General features: G+C 45.2%; 1 protein-coding gene across 1 annotated transcript; it reads left to right on the forward strand.

The window, feature by feature from the left end:
- The first annotated feature begins 2121 nt into the window (after nucleotides 1–2121).
- C29H7orf33 (chromosome 29 C7orf33 homolog) lies at nucleotides 2122–17235 on the forward strand. The gene is given in 5 exon segments (XM_069461686.1): nucleotides 2122–2183; nucleotides 6982–7051; nucleotides 16978–17045; nucleotides 17047–17102; nucleotides 17105–17235. Coding segments are annotated over 5 exon segments (387 nt in total).
- The last annotated feature ends 5248 nt before the right edge of the window (nucleotides 17236–22483 follow it).

The raw sequence follows: 22483 nt of genomic DNA on the forward strand, positions 1-22483 counted from the left end.
CAACCTGTAATTGATTTCCATCTCCCCTCTCTACTCTCCACTCTAGATTTCCCTCATCCTAAGCCAGTGTTTGTCTGATAGGGTGACCCAGATGGTCATCTCTGAAGAGCCTGAACTCCTAGTTACCACACACCCTTGTCACCCTGTAGTTGCTATAATTGTCCATTCACAGTTAAAAGTGTGGAGCACTAAAAGGTGCCCTGGTGGCTTCTAGACATACTCCTCTCTGCCCCCATCATGAAAACCTCCTCATGATAACCTGACAGCGCACTGTTGATAACTCCCTCATTGCCGGCTGGCCCCCTGGCAGGAGACCAAAATGACCCATAGCTCTGAGTACAACGGCAACCTTCTTGTATCCCCTGATGAAAGTGTCCTCCCTGCCAAGCCTCACCAACCCAGCACACATAAAGTTGCAAGTATAGGAAGCATCAATCCCCAGGTGGGTCACTGAGGGTGATGGTGAGAAGGGCCCCTCCAACTTCCACCGCTTGGTTCCCAGGGACAGAGCACATGTGATAACTGTTGGTTCTAAGGTATGCACCATACCTTGAAGGACAGTACTCCAGCCCCACAGGGTGTCATCTTCAAGCTGGTGCCAAGCTGTGCTTTTAAGAGGACACTCTAATGTTCTTGCAGACCAGCAGCTGGACCTGGCTCCTGGCTGGGCTGTCTGAAAATGGACTTGCCACTGCTCTATAATCCAACCCAGGAGTGACCTTGAAAAGTGGTGGTGAGGGGAAATCTTTCCAATAGGCAGAGATTTTGCTTTTTATGAAGAGAAAAGTGGCCCAAGTAAAGAATAAGAATATACATGGACTTGGCTGGGTGGTCGGGAGCAGGGAAGGACCAAGACGACATGACTGGGGAGAAGCAGTGTGAGAAAGAGGCTTGCGATATGGTAGTGGCATGACCAGCAGGTCCCTTGGTCATGTGTGCATTATTGCACCTACTTAGCTATAAAGTGGGCCCCTTGATGTGAGGCAATGTTTTGTAAGATCTTGTGTCAATACACTGAGCATTTTGTGTGCCCTTAGATAGTGGTGGCAGAAAATTTAAACCCTTACCCGGAAGATACACCAGTTCTGGTCACACAAAAAAAATCACTGCCACATATATCCAAGGTGGAAAGTATCAAATAGAATTAACTTGCCACCAGGTGGCTAACTATTCTCCTGAAGAGATTGTACCGTAGCATTGAGGCCCACTGTTAGTCTCTGCTGCCGAGAAGGAGAGCAAGAGCTACATTAGCCTTGGTGACAGGGATTCAGGTCTGTCCAGCCCTTGCATAGCCTCCCTCTCCGACCAAAGCCATTCCACTCACTGGCCCACTGTGCAAACACTGGGACGGCCGAGGACAAAGGCTGGCTGACATCCAGAACGTGAGTCATCCTGTCCACCTGGTTGTTTAGCACCTTCTCTGGAGTGGATGCTCTGGGTGGGCCTCAAGTATGACACCAAAGTCTTACACTCTGGATCATTCCCATAGGTATCGCATGCCTCTTTCTGCATGCCTCTTTGCAGATGACTTCTTCCAGGGTCCTGACAAACCAGGCAAGCCTGAGCCACTGCTCAGGAGTCCAAGTGTATCCTTACCTGGGGCACTTATCTCTCCACATGAAGCAGAAGCTCTGTGTGAAGAGAACGTCCACTCAAATGAACTTCAAGACCATGTCTAAGTCAAGGTGTATTGCAATAGGAGTCCATTTTGGGCTCACCCCAAGATATTAAAACAACCTTTCATGAACCAGGTCCAGATTCTTTCCTGTTTCAGGAAAAGAACAACAAACACCACATGTACTCTCTAATAATTGGGAGCTAATTGACGGGCACACATGGGTACAAAGAGATATAAAGGTCACTGGAAATCAAGAAGGGGGAGAGGGAGTGGGGAGTAAAGCCAGCAGCTCTAGGCTTATCCATCCCAATGGTAAGAAGATGACTCTTTTCCCAATAGTCTTAGCAAGTCCTGAGGCTGGTTCTGATTGGCCCAGTTGGGGTTATATGCTCAGCCATGAACCAATCACTATGGCCAGGGGTGTGCAGGACTCTCAATGGCCAGGTCTGTGTCACATGCACACCCATGAAGCCACGGGATAGGGCCAGCCCTGTCTGATACCCATGGAATGTGTGGTGGATCCAATCACCCAGAGGAAAATCAAAGGTGCTGTTACCAGAAAGGGGTAAGTTGAAGGAGACAAAAACGACAAATGTCCACTACTCCTGGGGATAACAGTAAAGAACTGCAATACAGAAATCCTTTAAAACTGAATTCTAGATATGACTGTTTTCAGAATTGATGAGGCACAGACCACCCAACCTGGTCCCTATGCACCCTTGAGGCCCAGAGAAAAGGCAGTTCCCCCACACGCTTTGCCAGGCCAAGGGCCGCTTGCCCAGTACACATTCCCTGTCCCAAGATGACTGATCTTCCCAGGATCTTTGATGGTGGGAATACCCACTCCCTTCAGGAAAAACTCAGTTCCTGCCAACAGTGTGGTCTGGCCATAGGATTCCAACAAGACATTTATAACAAAACACAGTAGTTCAACAAATATTAGATTTCCCAACATCTGGCTTATTCAGTCTGGAATAACACCATGAATGGGACAACAGCATTTCAGGCCACTTGGGGCTTAGCCAAGCCAAGTCCAGTTCCTTTTCTCTAGATGAAAATTAGGCCAATATATCTTTCCTGTAGTGCTGGAGATCTCTCCAGCTCTCTTGAAAAAGAAGCCATATCACCCCAAGATCAAGCAATAACATACTGATCTGAAATTGTCCAGATGCAGTAGTTTAGAGGGATAATTCATTTGAAGCACTTAGCGTTGAAGAGCTCAAGAAACAGTAGATAACAATTTTTTGCATTGTAATAAAAATATTCCAGGCAGGGGTTGTTACTACTCTGGTAGAGACTGACTGATGCAGTGTTGAGAGTGGAAACCTCCAGTTGGGAGAAGGGTCTCTTAGCCAGAATGGAAGGAAGAGGGGGAGGAAGAAGAGCTGTCCCAGGGTGGGCAAAAGAAAGATGGAGCACAGCAGCTGCTCGGCTGCTCCTTGAAGGACCCCACCCTGACAGCCCAAAGGCAGCTGCTGCCAGCCCCCAGGAGGCCTGTGGACCCAGACCAGAGTCCAGAATAGAAACTGGGCGGCTTGGGGCAGTCTAATCCCACTGTGGGTTTTAACCCTAGTGCTGCAGAGTTCAGCATCTTTCCACAACGCCCACTGCTGTCCACACCGCAATTAATACAGAAAGAAAGGGTCAAAAATCTCCCTTGCAGCTTTACATTTACATTTGGGTGTTTCTAAGTCAGGTGTTAATGTCTAGGAGACTGCCCATTTCTGAAATTATTTCCTAGATCCTTTAAATTAAACACAGCAGTATAGGCATATAAACATTTTTATAGGGGACTCCCACTCAAGGCAATGATCAAAGGCATGTGTAATTGCAGACAAAAGGCAGGGTTTCAAGTGATAAAAATTAAAAGTCATTCTTAAGTATATCTTGCTTTTGATTTTATTTGTAATAGCTCAGCTATGCTACTCGGACTTTGCATCTATACTTAAAACAGAGCTAACCTCGAAAGTACCAGAGACACTCCACAGTCAAGGATCTTTGTGCCCAAAGGACCTCCAACCATTTATGCCATGACTGGGCACTCATTCTGTTGTTCTATCCCTTTTATGAAGGTTTAGATTTGCAGAAAATAGCCTGAGAGTCCTCAGCACTATGCTTATAATTGGGATTTTAAGTACCAAGTGCACTCTGGCTCCTCGTTGTGGTATAAACAGCTGCCAATGGGAATTATGACATTTCTCTTTTATAGCATACAATACCAGCTAATTAGGTGTTTTCTGTGAAAATAAACTGCTCTTAATAAATGTATTATTAAACTAATAAAGCACTAATATTTACTAATTACTAATTTAAGCAAAGTAAAACCTATTTCAGAGTAAGGCACACAGATATGCCACCATGATCATTAACTGCTAACAAACAATGCTTAACACATTGACTGCCGTGCGAGTTGTATTTAACTCATGCTAGTTTTGAGCCCCGGGGCCACGTGAAGCAAAACCCTGTGGTTGGTTTGGTGAAAATGTTACGATTAATATTGACAATTTAATTCTAAAAACGTGGATTGCATTGCATATAACTCACTCACAGAAAACATTAAAAAAATAACCAATTAGAAAGGTTCATTTTGTTTTAACAAAACACCATGGCTCCAGGGAAAAACTGTTTTACTAGCGTGGGCATCAATGTGTTCACATGATCCTGTTTTCCCCATTCTGCTTTAAAGGGAAACCTCAAACTCTTCCTTTCGTAAATAAGACTTTGTAATTTGAAAGAGTCTAGGCTTTTATAATAATCGCATTCCTTAAAATTAAACTGCAGTTTTCACTTTTCTCCAAGTCAAAAGCTTTGAAAACTTTCTCTCTAAGAGAAAGTACTTCTTTCCCTCTCAGCTCCTCCCATGAGCTGTCTTGGTCTCTGCGCCTTCAGGCCCTGCTGTATTCTGTGCCTGTGGAATACATTGTTTTCTGCTGGAAGAATTATTTCCAACCCTGTCCCCACCCACACCTCAGCGCCATGCATATCCACAGCTCAGCAACCTGGGGACCCCAAGCATTTGCCATAAATAAGGCCATTTATGGCCCTATTTTTACTAGGACTATAGAGGTCTGATTAAATCAGGCAGGGACTGAAGGTGCACTTCTCACTAGAACCATCAGTCATTGTTCAGATATTTAAATTTCACAAGCAGAATCAATGGCCTGCTGAGGGCATTGTTGCTTATACTTACACTGAGAAGCGGGGCCATCTGTCGCCACGCTGACGTTTTCAGGCATTTCAGATTAGGGGGTTGCAGGATTTCTTTGTTTGTCCATGGGTTTCAGGGTGAAGTCCTCCAACGGGGGGCTTCGTGACTGAACCAGATTTGAGACTGATCATGTCCCCACATGGGGCCCTCATTGAGGAGACTGCGTGTCACAGCAATTACAAGAAATTAGAAGATCATCTAGTATAAAAACTGCCCAGAGAGCGAGGGGCCCAGACTCCCTGAGCTCAGATTCAGCAGCGGAAGATGAATCCAGATCTGTTCTAGAGGCAGAGTTTGTTCCCTTTCCCCAAGGAGTCATGTTCTCAGCAGCCCCCCCTCAGCTCTGACAAGAGGAAATATCACTGACGGTGTACGAATCACTGAAACACACGGATATTCCCTGATTCCTACCTGGGCTGATACACTTCGCTCTGTTCGCCCCAGGGTGACCCAAACCCAGTGGCTTCTTTGTGTAGGACTGACTTCTTCCACCTGGGAACTCTCTGATTTACTCTCACGAGGGTCCATTGCTCTGGACCAAAACATTAGGTGCCCTAATTTAGAGCTTTGGCCTTTTTAGAAGCAGTTGAGGAAATAAAACTATGAGTTTTGTCCATCTTCTCTAGTGGCCAAAGGCAGAGACACAAAAAAGCAAAACTGGGGCCTGAGTTGTGGCTGCAGGTCCAAGCTTCCAGGCCCAGTTCTTGGCACACCTGCCCTACCAGCTCGCCCAGCTCTGTTGCAAGTAATCACGATCCTGCCATCCCGCCACCCACAGAAATATTTCCAGAAAAAAAAAAAAGATTCTCTCTCGCCTTCCCTCAAGAGAGGTGTTGAGCCCATTAAACTTTCCCCAAGCAGTACACAGAGTAATCGCAGGGATTCTGGTGGGCAGGTATCCCACCTTCTGCTTCTCTATGCTTCCTCCAGTGGCACTCGGGCATATATGCTAACCAAGTACCAGGACCACCCCAGGGTGCCCCTGCAAACTACCTTAATAGCAACCCTGTCTTCCAAACGGGGCTGCAACCTCCTAGGCATCTTTCACGATGCTAACCTGTTTGGCACTATCCAGAAATTCTAACATTTCTAGCATTTTAGCTAATCCTAAGGGATTAAATCACACTGCGTGATCTTCCTGACAACAAACGGCATTTCAATTAGTAATTTATGAAAAAAGATTTTCAGTCGATATGCTGAGGTCATCCCTGGTGATTTATGAAACTGCCAGCCTAGATGGAGACTCTTCCATTAATTCCTCATAATTATAAGAGAAATGGTAGCGAAAAAAATCATCCAATTTAATGACAATTCCAATTTGCTAATTTATTTTTGTGTTTTTGGTATGGTTCTGTACTAAAAACATCTCACCTCATCTAAATGAGATTTTTCGGGATTTTATCCTCAATATTTTATTTGTGCCTCTTGTTTAGTAAATTCCCAACCACTTTTTATTTCCATCTCCAAAAAAATGTTTCTCATTATGATCTGAAACATTAATTCCGATTTTAGAGGTTTTAGATCATTTTTTTCCTAGGTGTTAATCAGTTCTGGCCATATGGTGAGGGTGAGGTAATTCATTATTACTTTACAATGAATGCCCTTAATTACATTTTCAATAGCAGTATTAGTCCTTCTGTTTATTTAAGTACCTAAGAGCTGCAGGCAACACGATCTGAATTACATGGAAGACAAGCTCCAGCTGACTTTCTGTAAACTCACATTGGGATTCTAATCTGAGAAGACAGGAGCAGGTGGGGATAATGAGCTCAGGGAGGGGCTGCCCATTATCCTGCCCCGGCCAGGCCAGCGGCCCCTCTTTCACCTCCAGTTTGCTCCAGGCATTTCATACTTAGCTGAGACCTTACTTGTAGTCCTGCCAATCTGGGGGTCAGGAAGGCGCCCACCCTATTTCTGAATCCTCCAGCTGCCTCTGGGGATACGTATGACTTGATTTTAAATATTGGTGGTGAATTGTTGCTCTCCTTGACAACATCCTGGGAAGGTAATTCCTTTTCCAAAATGCAAGTGGGAGTTCACAAGCCTCAGCTACGAAGAGTGTCCCTCGGAATTTTCAGGCCCTGAAAGTGAACGCCAAGTCTCCTGCCCAGCAGGGAAAGGCACAGAAGTGATCTCTGCCTGGCTGGGAGGACAGTCACTGTTTGCATCTATTCCAAGGTGATCAGGGTCAATCTAACCCATCATATGCCACGGCAAGATATAAGGTAAGCTAATGATTCTAAGGTCTAAAAACTGCTGTTTTTAGCCAATCAATCTCTCTTGAGAATCCATTCATTTATTTATTCAACAAATGTTTTTGACTATCTACTGTGCGACAGGGCACTGGGCTTAAGGACATTTAAGAGAAGAGAGAGACAGAGACAGACTCATTGCCCCCAAAGAGGCCTGGAATCTCCTTGGGGAGAAGAGTCCTCACAAAGCAGCCCACTGAGTATTCTTGCATCTGACCTGAGTCACGTTGACCTGAGCTTTTAAAACATAAAAACTGTGCAGTTTTCTCCACTGCGATAGAAGGAATAGTCTTGTTCTGTGCTCTCTCAGTTCAGGAGCCCGCTTGACACCCAGACTAGGTCTTGCTCTGGAGATAAGTCCACAGGAAGCCTCTGTCTTGGTCACTCTTTGGCATGGGGCCTGCACCTGTCCCCTCTCTCTTTGCCTGGTTCCCCTTCCCTGTTTTTAAAGACCTGGACCTTTAATTCATTGCCTGTCTTTGATCTTTGATCCCTACTCACCCCAAGCTTTGCCTTGCCTGAGTACTCAGACATCCCCCTCCTGGTAGGCATGCAGTTTGCATCAAAGTATGGGCTGCCGGATGTGAGGGTGACCTGGCTGTGACATCTGTTGCCCCATTGACCACCAGGCTGATCTGGCTGGACCAGTAGGTGTCCCTTCCCTCCCTCACTGCTCCATGTGCATCCCTCCCGAAGCTGCGAGCCCTGTCAAGGAGGACGGCCTTCCCTGATAGAGGAGGACTGATCTTCAGTCTAGGGTACACGAGCAGCTGTGCTCTCCCGCTAGAACCTCAAACAAGCACTCAAAGTATGAGCTCCCTCTCTGGATTTGCCTCCGGCCTTGGGTGTTCAGTTCCACTGGGACCACAGTTTCCACACCTAGCTCTCCAGCACTCTTTGCTCTCTTCCCACTTTGCAATTCCCGCTGCCTTCCATTTGCCCACACCCTGACTGTGGCAGAGTGCCTGGAATTGACACAGCCCCAGGCTCAGGGTATCTTGTGGCCACTCAAGAACAGATAGGACTTACAACCTTTCCCTGGGAACAGCTGCATGAACTGCAGGGTCAGCAAGAGGGTGATGTCTGCCTGTCGGTAAGGACTCACTGCAGGCTCGCCATGCCAGGGAAAGTCTGTTTAGCATTAAAAGACTAAAAAGAAGAAGAAAACACCTCCTAGGCCAGGGGCAATTTGATGTGAACCAAAGAAATTGATCTTTGAATGATGACTCTGAATGATAATGACATATATGTGCTTAAAAGAAAATGAGAAAAAAATTATCATTGCCCAATCCCATCTCTTAAAGGAAGCCTCCCAAATGAATGAGAGGAACATTATAGGGTAGATACGATTGAATCTAATCAAATCACTGGAATATACACCAAAGTCTTAGCAGTAGTTGTCTATGAATGGCACTATGGGTTGCATGTTATTTTTTCAAAACTTAGAGGGTTCAGGCCGGGCGCGGTGGCTCACGCCTGTAATCCTAGCACTCTGGGAGGCCGAGGTGGGCGGATCGTTTGAGCTCAGGAGTTCGAGACCAGCCTGAGCAAGATCGAGACCCCATCTCTACTAAAAATAGAAAGAAATTATATAGACAGCTAAATATATATATAGAAAAAATTAGCCGGGCATGGTGGCACATGCCTGTAGTCCCAGCTACTCGGGAGGCTGAGGCAGGAGGATTGCTTGAGCCCAGGAGTTTGAGGTTGCTGTGAGCTAGGCTGACGCCACGGCACTCACTCTAGCCCGGGCAACAGAGCGAGACTCTGTCTCCAAAAAAAAAAAAAAAAAAAAACTTAGAGGGTTCTGAATTTCTTTAAATAGAGAAGATATATTGCTTTTATAATAAAAAAAAATTTTAAGTTATCTTTTATTTAAAATGTTAATTTAAAGTCAAAGTGCTTTTCCTCTGATTCAGCATCTAATGCATTTGGGGAAGGCTGAGCGTGAAGCCAGGGTGGGGAGGGGGGAAAGAGCCAGTCTGGGGGGGAACTCGAAGCTGGGACGGACCGGAAAGGGTCAGAGCCCAGAGAGATGCTTGCTGGAAATGAAGTCAGAGGAAGGACTGTGCCAACTTGCCAGTAAGGGTGACTGGGATGACACCCACGTACAAAGCAGTACAGTTATCATTTGATTTGCTTGGGAGAAGGAGGGTGACACTTTATAGGAGACATACTTACAATCCAACCAAATGGTTTAGAAAAAAATGTGATAGAATTTAATGTGTCAGATATATCCTTAGAGAATAAGGTTTGGCACACTTGAGTGCTACAATCATTTGGCTTCTATTCAAAAGGATGACATCTTTGTTAATGTCGTGGTCCAGGAACCTACACAGCAAGTGCAGCCTACACTCATGGCCATTCCTATTGACATGAGACATCAGTAAGGGCTTCCCCATGTGACCGCTGCTTGGCCCTAGGAATGTTTAGGGACTCTGAGAAGCCAGAAGTCCCAACCAAGTAACAGTGAACACCAGGTTTCACTTAATAGTTCCAAAACATTTACCGGGTCATTTTGTTTGTTTGCTTTTTTTTAACCCATGGTATTCTTGACTACCTTGGTGTTAAAGCTGATTAGATTTTATGTTATGAAAGGATGCTTTGGCCTATCCAGGTCATAACCATTAAATTTATCACATTAACCAATGATTAACCATTGTCACAAATGACTGGGAATATTAGCAAGAAAATTATTAACTACAAATTACAACAGGTTGTGTACAATTTAAAATTTTTTTCCAGTGTCAACGGAAAAAAGCCAAACTCTGTAAAATAATTTTAAAGAGGTTTATTCTGAGCCAGATTTGAGGACCATGACCCGGAGCCACGCCCAAGAGGCCTTGAGCTAGTGGACTCGGTGTGGCTGGATTTACAGTTTGGTTTTATACATTTTAGGGAGACAGGGGTTACAGGTAAAGTCATAAATCAACACGTGGGAGGCATACATTGATTTGGCCCGAAAAGGTGGGCCATCTCAAAGTGGGGGCTTACAGGTTATAGGTGGGTTTAAAGATTCTTTGGCTTGTAATTGGTTAAAGACATGAAGCTTTATCTAAAGGCTTGAAATGTTTTAACATAGTTGCTGTTTATCAGAGATAAACCGGGACATAGATTTGTTGTGTAAATTGAGGGCCTGTAGGTTTGTCTTGCATACCCTTAGGCCTGTTAATGGGTTACAAAGGATGTCCCCAAGAAGGGAGAGGGGCATGATGAGGCATGTCTGACCTCCCTCCCCCTGGCAGGCAATTTAGTTTTAGGATATTCCTTTGGCCACGAGGGGGTCCATTTAGTCAGCTGGTGGTGGGGGGGGGGGTGAGCCTTAAAATTTTATTTTAGTTCACACCAAATAGATTTTAGATTAACATTAAACATTTCAGAGTTACAATTCCTATTCTGCAGTTGATGCGTTTGAGTATGAAAAAAGAATTAACTATCTTCACTGAAATGTGGATTTTTTAAATATATTTTTTAATTAATCAACTTTATTTTTAGAGCTATTTTAGGTTCACAATGAAATTAAATGGAAAGTAGAGATTTCCATATACCTCCTGCCCCCGTACATACACAACCTCCTCACTATCAACATCCTGCCCCGGAGTGGTACATTTGTTACAACTGATGAACCAACATCAACACATCATTATCACCCAAAGTCCACAGTTAATATTAGAGTTCACTCTTGGTGTTGTACATTCTATGGGTTTGGACAAATGCAAAATATGTATCCCCCATTACAATATCATACAGAGTAGTTTCATTGTGCTAAAACTCCGCCCCATGGCAACCACTGATCTTTTTACTGTCTCCATAATTTTGCCTTTTCCAGAATGCCAAATAGTTGGAATTATACAGTGAGTGGCCTTTACAGATTGGCTTCTTTCACTTAGTGCACTGTGCATTGAAGTTTCTCCATGTCTTTTCATGGCTTGACAGCTCATTTCTTTTTCGTGCTGAATAATAATCCATTGTCTGGATGTACCATAGTTCATTCATTCACCTGCTGAAGGACGTCTTGGTTGCTTCCAAGTTTGGGAAATTATGTCTAAAACAGCTGTAAACATCTATGTGGAGGTTTTTGCAAGGACCTGAGTTTTCAACTCATTTGGATAAATACCAACTCGGGCTGTGCTGATCGCTAAGCCATCATCTCTCAGCTCCACACCCTCCCTTCCACCCGCAGCTTGGTGCAGCTGGGGCCAAGTTGGCCTTTGGCAATCAGGGGAGAAAAGGGAACCCTCAAGGCTGGTAGGGGAGGAAAGGCCTCTTCTGCCTGCCTGCTCACTGTCCCGCGCTAGCGCTAGCGGTGCCTCTTGACCCACGGCAGCAGCATCTCCTCTGCAAGGGGGCATTTGAGTTGGTTGGAAATTGTCAGTTTCTTCAGGACTTGCAGAACTGACCTCCTTCCTCGCACCTCACACACACCAGACCAGGCAGAGCAGTGCCCCCAGCTCAGAGTTCCAGCTCCCTGGGGCCACCTCCCTAAGTTTCTGCACATTCCCCTTGCTGCTTGTTTCTTCAGCCTCAGGAGTGGAAGCTGCAGTTGCTACCTCCGTGATACCTTTGAGTTCTCTTTTTATTCTTTCATGATTTTATAATAAATACATTTTTGCCTAGCGAACATTTTTTAAATTAAATTCTTACTGTTCAAATACCTTGTGTGTGTACTGTGTCTTGGCCAGACTGGACTACACTGGCAAACGTAAGGAGAAAGGGAGTTTATTGAAATGATACTGGGTAGTTCGTAGGATGAACAGGACGGCCTGAGAGCCAGGCTCGAGAGGACGGAAGCCCAGCTACGTTCACGCTGCGGGAATCATCTGGACAGGACAGGCTGCGAGGGTCGCACTGTCACCGCCACAAATCCCAAGAAACAAGATTATGAACAGACAGGTTAGGCTTGCTCTGCAGAGAGGCAAGGACAGGACAGCAAGGAACTTCGAGGCCAAGTTTTTAGACAGTTTCACTTTTCTTAGATTCATTCCTCCAAAAATTATTTATTAAGCACCTTCTATGTGCTAGGCGTTAGAAGGGAACAAAATCAAATGACATGGATTTTGTTTCAAGAAACTTAAAATCTAGACCAGTGTTTCTCAACATTAGGATTTGTAAAAAGTCAGGTACTGTTAAAAATACCCCACCCCAGAGATTCTGGTCATTCCAGTGGCTGTGCAGACTGACAATAATACCTTTTAACAAGCATCCCAGGGGATGCTGAAATTGGTAGCCCACAGACCACTTTGAGAAACACTGATATTACAAAAATAAATTTATGGAGCAGACAGACAAAACTATGTGTAGAGGAAGAAAAATAATTTTTTCCTCAGCCCTCATAGGTTCTTCATTGGAACGGACCCCTCTCATAAAAGACAGATTAGCAAGAGAGCAACAATTTCATATATGCATATGAGACACCCAGGGAAAGAGTAGTTCTCAAAGGGGGGGCTTTGAATTCCAACCCTACTAGCATCTTCAACAAAGAACAGTAAATTTTTAGAGAAGTGACAAGACAAAGGAAAAGGACTTTGAGTCTCTAGGGGTGGCACCTTGGGGGAAGGCAAATGACTGGCAGATAAAGCTAGTTAGTAAAGCTTTTTCATGCAGATTCCTCCGGAACCGTCTCCAGGCAGATAATGGTCTAAAGTTGCTTTCTGTGGCTAAGCTTTGTTCTCCCTGGTAGGGGACAGGGCAGGGCACCTTTCGTCTCTGTAAATCTATGCCTGTGTTTAGGCAAAGGAAGGAAAGGCAGAGAGCTTTCCTGAGTCTGTTTCTTCTTGTCTTCAGCCCAACAATCTTTCGTGTTTTGGGGTGACATATTCTGGTCTCCCACACACGTCGGGAAGCAATGGTCAGTTTCTCCAGAATGTTATTTACTGATAAAAAGAGACAAAGGACTACTTAGAGGATCAGTTTTATGAAACTACATGGCTTTAGAAAAGGAACAAACCCCTCCTGCTTGATTGTAGGGAGCAGATGCTCATTGACTAACCAGAACATTGCAGCCTTTCAGTAACTATAACCAGAGAAATCTGCTGCTTTTAGTTTTTGAATCATTCATTATTTTGACCAGCCTTAAAAATAATAATAATAAAAAATAAAGTCCTGCAGAATATTTCCACTTAGGAACCACCAATAAAACTATTTTTTGTCTGTCGCCAGATAAAAGCATATCAGGTTTGAATATGTCTCTTAAATTGTACCCTGATGAACCTGACTCTTCTTCTGTCGTTACATTCCTATATACTTTCTTACTCTGAACACATTTTTCTTCCTCCTTTCCTGGCTCCAAACCCCTTCATTCTCTCCCTTTCTTAATAAATTGTTGATGATTATTTTTCAATTCTTCAGCCACCGGGGCCCCACAAAATGGCCTTCAGTGCCTGTTTTTATTTCCAATGCATCATCTCCCAGCCTCTCAAACTCCAGTCAAAAGTTTTTGTCCATTCCTGCTTAAAGAGATAGTTGGAGGAAAATGAGATCTTTCTTCCCAGAAAGACAGCTACCTGGAAATTACTAATTAAGTGACCAGAAATTCTGTCAACAATGAGCCCCCTCCCCTGGCCTACTGAAGTGCCTCTAATAAACACTCTACATGGACTGGAACTCACTTCAGAGCTGGCTTTGACTTGCCATCTAAATTCCAAGGAAAAGCAAAACAAATCTCACTGTGAATTTGGCTTGTCAATTTACTGTATAAATAGCCCTGTTTCCTCCCTCTGGTGAAACATCAAGTCCTGCTAAGAGTTCTGGGTAGAAAGGTCCCTTCGGTAAATATGGCTTTTCTTTGGCAAATATTATTGCTGATCTTACCCTTGGTTCAGAGATTAAGGCTCATTCTTACCTTGAAGAAGCAAAAGGTTTTTTGTGTGTATGGAATAGAAAACATCTTTAACACTGTTTAAAAAAAAAAAATCAGGTCCACATAAACAAAATTCTAGAAAAAATACTCCCATCCTCCAGAGTATGAGCTACTAGTAAGATGATATATAATATTTCAGGCTTGACAGGATCTCACTACCATGAAGCATTCTTACATTCCTGGGCACGGAGCTAGTCTAAACATTCACAGGGCTCTTCAATGATATTTTGGCTCCTATATCAGCAGAGTTGAAGCAGCAAACAACGGCAGGGTGTATGGGGCCTGCTTTCAGACATAGAGTAACAGAAAACCCAACTCAAAGGTCTTTCCAAAAAGGAAATATATTTATTCATAACAAGTGAAGTTCAGAGATAAAGCAGACTTCAGGTTGCCCTCAATGACGTTAGCAAGAGCCCAGGTTTTCAGACCTCTGCTCTGCAATCCACACTGGCTTCTTCATCTTGAGGCTGGTTCTCCTCCTAGCTGTAAAGTGGCTGCCAGCAACAACTGGAGCTTCTCTCTAAAGAGGGAGGAAGGTCATTCTTGAAAATCTTAAGCAAACCTCTCTCTTCAAGGCTCTGCAACCAGAACTTGGTCACGTGTCCATTCCTAAACCAATTTCTGGCAAAAGAGAACACATTACCCTTAAATTATCCTAGCTCAGGGTAAGCTTTCCCTTTGATACTTGGCTGCTAAGGGGAGGATGGAGGCTTGAACAAAATCAGGGCTCTGTTTAGGGGAAGGAAAAGGCTCAGTAGGCTACCAACAGCGTCCCCACCTGAAGGCAGAGTCTTTGCTGAGTAGGAGCACGAAATGGCAAAGTTAAAAAGAGAAGTGCATTGAGGGACCCTTCCAACACTAGCAGATTCCAAGAAGATTCGATCATTCCTGATCCTAAATCCATTTGTTCATCCATCTGAGCTGAAACACTGTGTAATATTAGGACACTGTGCAGGTTCTGCAGGAGGTACGAGGTAAATGAAATGGCTCTGTTTCAAGAGTGTATTGCGCAGGCCGGGCGCGGTGGCTCACGCCTGTAATCCTAGCACTCTGGGAGGCCGAGGCGGGTGGATCGCTCAAGGTCAGGAGTTCGAGACCAGCCTGAGCAAGAGCGAGACCCCGTCTCTACTAAAAATAGAAAGAAATTATATGGACAATTAAAATATATATAGAAAAAATTAGCCGGGCATGGTGGCGCGTGCCTGTAGTCCCAGCTACTCGGGAGGCTGAGGCAGTAGGATCGCTTGAGCCCAGGAGTCTGAGGTTGCTGTGAGCTAGGTTGACGCCATGGCACTCACTCTAGCCCGGGCAACAAAGTGAGACTCTGTCTCAAAAAAAAAAAAAAAAAAAAAAAAAAAAAAGTGTGTATTGCGCAGTGAGTCATATGAGGTATCTGTAAATAACAATAAAAGGTAGAATCACCTTGTGGGTAGTTCGATCTCCAATAGGACTTCCAAAGAGGGTGATCACATCTGAGCAATTATGAGGAATGTGTTAGGTAGGATCAAATGTGCAGGTGGGGGGTGTAGTTCCTAGGGATGGAGAAGCCGGGGACCAATCAGCGGAAGGGACTTCAGGAAAACACAGAGCACCTGGTAACCAGTTGGTATCCTCCACCTCTGGTACGCCCGCCCCCGACCAAGCCAATAAAAGGAAACCACCTGGGCGTCCTCGACGTCTTTGGGCACTTGGGGAGACTGACCTGTTCCTCTCTCTGGAACGTATTTTCACTTTGGGTGGCTTCCTTCTTTACTTTCACTTCGTATAGTTTCTTTCTTTCCTGTAATAAGCTGTTTGGGATTGCTTTGCATTTGTAATCGCTCTGTCACCAGCTCAGCTCAGTACCAGGACTCCGTCTTGACACTGGGAACCGTGGAGCAGGGAATGAGATAGACCTAACAAAGGGCAGCAAGAAGAAGGTGGCTTCTGAACTGAACCTTGTGAGAGATCAAATTTTACATAGTATGGGGACAGGGAGTCCTGGGTGGCGACGGGAGAAATGGTGACGGGAGAAGAAAGTTAAAAGCCGTGATGAGGGAATTATCTTTAGTGTAAATTGCTCCCCCACCACAAGGGAAAAAGGTCTGACTTGTCACCCTTTGACTTCACTGGATATCTCCTTCAGATCCCCAACCCACCCTTCTTTCTCTCCACCTCATTCCGTGGCCCCAGAGGTTGTCCTTACGCACTTCATCAGCCAGGTCCTCTTTTCCTTGGCTTTGGTTGGGTTCAGAGTGGGACGAAAGAGAGTGGAGGTATCATTCCTCCAGCTTTCTCCTTGCCAGACTGCACGTTGGCAGTGGCTACATTCCTCTCCCCAAAGCCATATTGGAGCAGCCCTTCCCTATAACTAGTTTCCAGTAACTGCTCCCTCCCTGTTCACCACGCTGTGATAGCAGCGTCGCCTGGGTGCTTCATCATCATGTGTTGGTTTCTCTTATATAGTCAATATCTTTATATAAAAGTCCCTTCTCTAAGCTCTCCCCAGTTGGCCCTTTTGCGTCTCCCATCTGCCGGTGCTTCATTCCAACATGTAACACGGATGAACCTTGAAAACATGCCAAGTGAAAATTCAGTCACAAAATACTACATATTGTATGATTCCATTGGTACGAAATAGGCAAATTCATAGAGGTAGAAAGTAAATTACTGGTCGCCTGGGGAGACTTAGGGAGAAATGGGGAGTGACTGCTAATGGGGAGCTTCTCTTGGGGATGATGAAAAAGTTCTGACATTGACAGTGGTGAGGTTGCACATTCCCTTGAATATACCAAAAAGCACTGTAAATGTTGAGTCAATGTACTATATGGTATATGAATAATATCTCAATAAAGCTAATAAAAATAAGTGTTTAAAAAAATTGAAACTGACTAATTCTAAAAGCAAATGTTTCCAAAAATATCTTTGTCTATAATCTTCAGACCCTTTCACCTGCCTGACAGGTACTCAGTAGCCCCAACAATAAATGTGAGAATAAACTAGCAGCTCATTAATCATCATTCCCCACCTCTTAACCCACTTTTTTTCCAGAAGCTAAACACATCAAAACAACAACAGGGGCCTGGGATCTGTGGCTCCTGTCTCAGCTCCCCCTACATCTGGAGCCCAAGCACTTCCTTTCTCAAGCTCCCAAGGATGCCCAGGGAGCGGTTAGAATCAGGCCAGACACCGGATGGGCTTGTCACATCTGGCTGTCTGCACTTTGTCCTCCAATTACCCAGCTCTGCTAACTGTCTCCCGAAAGCCTGGGAGGAGAGTGACTAGTTCATACCTAAACAGAAAGTCTGAAGGGTCTTAGCACTTACAAGTTTAAGAAAACCCTCAGGTTCCTCTGAAACTTTCACAAAAATGAAGACTTGGAGGGCTTGTTGCTTTCCAGCATGCCTGAATATTTCATAATTCTCTGAGTCTCCAACGTGAAACTAAATTGATCACAAGCTTATTGGCCAGAGTGGTTTATGTTAGGATAAAATAAAACCTCTCTTACTGACCTCTGAGAGCATCTTCTCCATGTACTCGTGATAACTAATGTTATTAAGAGAACTTAAGGCAACTTTAACAAAAAAGCAGAGCTCACTAAACAAGCTTTGACAGACGTGTTAAAGGTTGTTCATGCAAATGCCCTTTCGGAGCCAGCACTGTGCTGTAGAGGGGGATGCTGCGGGAAGCCATGGCCTCAGTCTTATCTGACCCTGGAAAAATCACTCAGTGCGTAAAGCTCCATGGAATCAGTGCCCCAAACCAGAGTCTCTCTGGAGGAACTCCTAACTCACTCAAAAATTAATCCATCAACGTTAAGGACTTAAAAACTTTAACCTACAATTTTAAAGTACTGTTAGTGGTTAAAAAGCAACGTACTTTTTCTAAAATCATTGTTGCCTGCATCACTTTAAATCTTCAAGATAAATGGAAACTTCCATGAAAAATTCTAAAGTTCTAAGCAAATCAAATAGGCTAAGCATTAATAAACAGGAAGATGAACTAGATGGAATTGAATTTGTTGGATTCTGATGGGAGCTGGTAGAGATAGTGTTTTCAACTGTGCTGTTGACGTTCTAGGAAAAAGTTAAGTGAGTCTGAGATGTCAGAAGAGCTTGTAATCCATGTGTAGGTAAATGGGCATGAAGTAGGTAAGCTCTAGAACCTTGTTGAGGACACAAGTATTCCCAGCAGTAGTAAGAATTTTGCAGAATTGGAGAGTCATGCCTCCAAATTTGTGTAGTTTGTAAAATCTCCCCTTGCAAGAAGAAAGAGGAATAGCCAGAGTTACAGAAATAACAGTTGATGAAAACTTGGCCATCTTAAGTCTGAACCTTGAACAACAGCAGAGAAGCTGAGGATTCTCTTTGATTACAACCCCAAGTTCCACGTGCACCCACAGGAATCAGTGTGGCAATGTGCACTGGTGTGAGGCCCAGGAGAGTACCACAGAGTGACAAGGCACCAGGCTCTAGAGAGAGGAAAGTCCCGACAGGACATGCAGAGAAGTTTCCCTGGCCATCGTTTGCTGTGTAATCCCAGTGACAAGACCCTGGCGTTCACAGCTGAAACACACTGTAATTTAGCTGCACATTATTTGGTAATATCTGGTATGTCTGGCCAGGCGAGGTGGCTCATGGCTGTAATCCTAGCACTCTGGGAGACCAAGGCGGGAGGATTGCTTGAGGTCAGGAGTTTGTGGTTGCAGTGAGCTATCATGATGCTCCTGCACTCTAGCCAGAGTGACAGAGTGCAACTCTGTCTTGGGAAAAAAAAAAAGTCTGATATGTCTAAGTAAAACATGCTGTGTGATGACATATACATTGGTTTTCATTATGGTTCCTGGTTCATAACTCCCATTGTCTTTGTTATAATGTCGGGGCACTTTAAGCCTCAGGAGACAGAATCTCTCTGACTTTCTCCTGCCCTCCTTTTACCTGTCCAAGGCAGGACTCTCATCTGATTAGGAGTCAAAAGACCTTCATTCCAGAGAGGATCTTGCCCCACATCCTGGAGGAAGGCATGCTGCACAGAGAGAGCAGAAGAATCTGAACAGACAGGCCTTGCTGGTTTTAGATCATGGGAATTTTGTCCAGTCACATTTCTACACGGTTGTCAATCATGCCTGTGTAATGTAAGCCTCCATAAAACCCAAGAGGACAGGGTGATACACCCCAACTCCACGGGGACAGAAGCTGCTGTGCTCGGGCCCCTCACCCTGTGTGTTTCTCCGTCTGGCTGTTTATTTGTATCCCTTGTAATAAACCAGTAAACGTCTCCCTGAGTTCTGTAGAGCTGCTCTAGCAAATTCATCAAACCCAAAGGTGGGGTCTTGGGAACCCCAACTGGAAGCTAGTTGGTCAGAAGTTCCAGGGGCCCCAGTTTGTGACTGGTGGGAAGGAGGGGCACGTCTTGGGGACTGAGCCCTCAGCTGGTGGGACCTGACGCTGTCACAGGGTAGATAGTGGCAGAATTTCAATAGAGGATACCCTGATGGCCAGGGGTCCACTGCCTGGTGTGTGGGGAAATGCCCATATCTGGACACAGAAGTCTTCTGTGCCGATTGTTGTGGTGTGGATTTTGGAGGAAAGCATGGTGTGAAAGTGTTTTCCCAAAGCACATGCTATGCAACTTATTCCACTGTGTGGATTTGATTTTCCTCAGTTAACCCTTTTTTTTTTTTTTTTCTTTAGAGCCTGGGTCTTGCTCTGTCATCCAGGCTGAAGTGCAGTGGCACAATCGTAGCCTCGAACTCCTGGGCTCAAGGGATTCTCCTGCCTCAGCCTCCTGAGTAGCTGGGACTACAGGCACACACCACCACACCTGCCTAATTTTTTATTTTCTTGATGTTTTGTAGAGACGGGGTCTGGCTATGTTACCCAGATTGGTCTTAAACTCCTGGCCTCAAGTGATCCTGCCGCCTCAGCCTCTTGAGTTGCTGGGATTACAGACATGGGCCACTGAGCCTGGCTCAGTTAACCCTTTTATGTTCTTATAATGTCCCAGTTAAAACAAACAAAAATTATATGTAGGTTAAGGAGGCGTGCCTGACAGGACGACCCCACCAATATCTACAATGAAGATGGGCATGTTAGGAGGGTGCTTTCTGCTCAATTTTGCTGTGGACCTAAAGCTGCTCTAAAAAATAAAGTCCATTTTTAAACTGGGCAGAGGGAGGGATCCGTCTAGAACTGGACTTTACAAGAGGAGTAAGATTTGAAAAGCTAAAAGGAAGGAGAGAAGAGTATTTCCCAAATAAGGCAAGAGGGACACTAATCTCCTGGAACCCAGAGGGAGAGGTCAGATGGGAACAGAGACTGGCGGGACGCAGAGGAATTCGGACGAGGTTTTGGACGTTAGGCAGCCATGGTGTTTGAAGTGTGCTCTGGAAAGACGACCCTACCCGCTCTGGTATGCTTGCTGGCCTGCTCTGGTGAGGCCGACCCAATGGCAGGGAGGACCAGGGAGGAGCAGCCAGCAATGGTAGGGCCACCCAGGTCCTGCGGCTGAGAAAGAGCAGCCAAGCGAGGGCAGTGCAGGGGCTGGGTCCAGGGGCCACCGGCCCCGTTGCAGGGAGCCTATGATGCTCTCGGGAAGCTGAGGGCCTGCAGCCTCTCATCCTCCTGCCCCGGGATGCCTGGTCAGCCCCTTTGAGGGGAGGTGGAGCTCTCTAGATCTTACAGTGCCTTCAGCACTGTTGTGAGTTGAATTGCATCCCCCTAAAGGACATGTTGAAGTCCTAACCCCCATACCTGTGAATGTGACCTTATTTGGAAATAGGGTCTCTGCAGATGTAATCATGTTAAAATAAGGTCATTAGGGTGGGCCTGTAGTCCAGGGTGGCTGGTGTCCTTATAAGAAGAGGAAGACACAGAGATGTGCATAAAGACTGCCACGAGGTGACGGAAACAGAAACCAGAGTCACACATCTACAAGCCAGGGAACACCAAGGCTCGCTAACAACCGCCAGACTCTTGGAGCAGGCAGGACGGACCCTTCCCTGGAGTTTTCAGGGGGGAGCATGACCCCGCTGACACCTTGATTTCTGGCCTCTAGAACTGGGACCGGGGACAAGGGCAGAGGTGTGTCTGGCAGAAGCATTTTGCTGGGGTTGTCCGTAGGTGTTGGGAAGCAGAGGAAGGACCTGGGACCTGCAGCGGCTGATCCCCAAACAGGGAACTCTGGCAACCCCAGCTTCACGCTGAGAGGGAGAATGAGTGAGAGGCAGTCCGGCAGCCTCCCTGCTGAGGTTCTCCACCCACCAAGGGGTGAGACGCACAGGGGGCAGGGACCCAACTGGGTTTAAATTAGGGGGGTGGATTTTGATCAATTTTGAGTTTTGGGATAGATTAAACTAGAGGGAAGCAAAACAAGAGGCAGGAAAAGACATTTCTAGAAATTAGTTCATAGCCAAAAAGAAAAGGAAAATATCATATTATCATTAACCAGGGTGGGGGCAATTGCAAGGGAAAATAGTTGAGTTCAAGGACCTTGAAGATATTCCACAGGTGTGACATGGTCACCAATCGGATATGGAGGGAGAGCAGAAGAATCCAAGATTCCCAGTTCCTGAAATTGTGAGGAGGTCGATTCCCTTCCCAAAAATGGAAATAAAGGTGGAGGGCTGGTTTTCAGAAGGAAGGAAATTAACTCCATTTGAACCTGTTGATTAACAACGTGCTTTGGCCTACTGTCTTCTCCTGCTCAATTCATATCACTTTGTATTATATGACTTTTGCCACTTTCATGAATAAAATGTCCTGATATTTAACCTGGGAACTTTAGCTCTGCCCCTCAGTATTCTACACCTAAGCTATTCTGCTGTTTGATCCTCAGTATTAGCTTATGTGGACCTTTAGTTACAGACCTTTATATCTTAAATCTAAATGTATCTTCAAGAGGTATTTTGCTTTCAAAGTAAAAATCATTTTAGGCATTCGACAGACATGTGCTAATCACCCGTTATGTTTCAAGGTCCTGTCCACAAGACGTGGAGATCACGCATGTGAATAAAACATGGTCCTGCCCTCAAAGTTTAAGCCAGTAGATATGTAGGTAAACTCCTTGAAATATGGGGGGAAAGGTAGCTTTTCCGACCATAAATGACCATGCTATTTACTTAGTAGCTCTTCAGCTACAAAGTACATTAAATAAACACACTGTGTTTAGTGACTTATATAAATAAGTCTTGGATCCTGGCATTCCACAGCATAATTACATACTCCTGAACCTGCTGCTACGCACCCAGAGGGCAGAATGGAGGGCCACGCTCACTGGTGTTCAGACCAGCAGGGCTGCGCAGACATGTGAGGTGAGCCGTCCTCACGCCCAGACCAACGCACAGGTGAAGAGAGGGCTGGGAGAAGGAACTGACGCGGCACCAGCCCAGCCGTCCCTGTTGCTTGGACTACACGCGTTCTAGCCGCAGACCATTCACGAATAAAACTGTACCCCAAAGGACAGCAGACTGCACAAAGGGAACACTGTTGCTCAATTTATGTAAAACAGGGAAGGGTGCTATATATCTGTATGCACACAGAAAATGCAAGGAAGCAAACTTTAACTCC

The sequence above is a fragment of the Eulemur rufifrons genome, chromosome 29 (assembly GCF_041146395.1).
Source record: "Eulemur rufifrons isolate Redbay chromosome 29, OSU_ERuf_1, whole genome shotgun sequence".
NCBI lineage: Eukaryota > Metazoa > Chordata > Mammalia > Primates > Lemuridae > Eulemur > Eulemur rufifrons.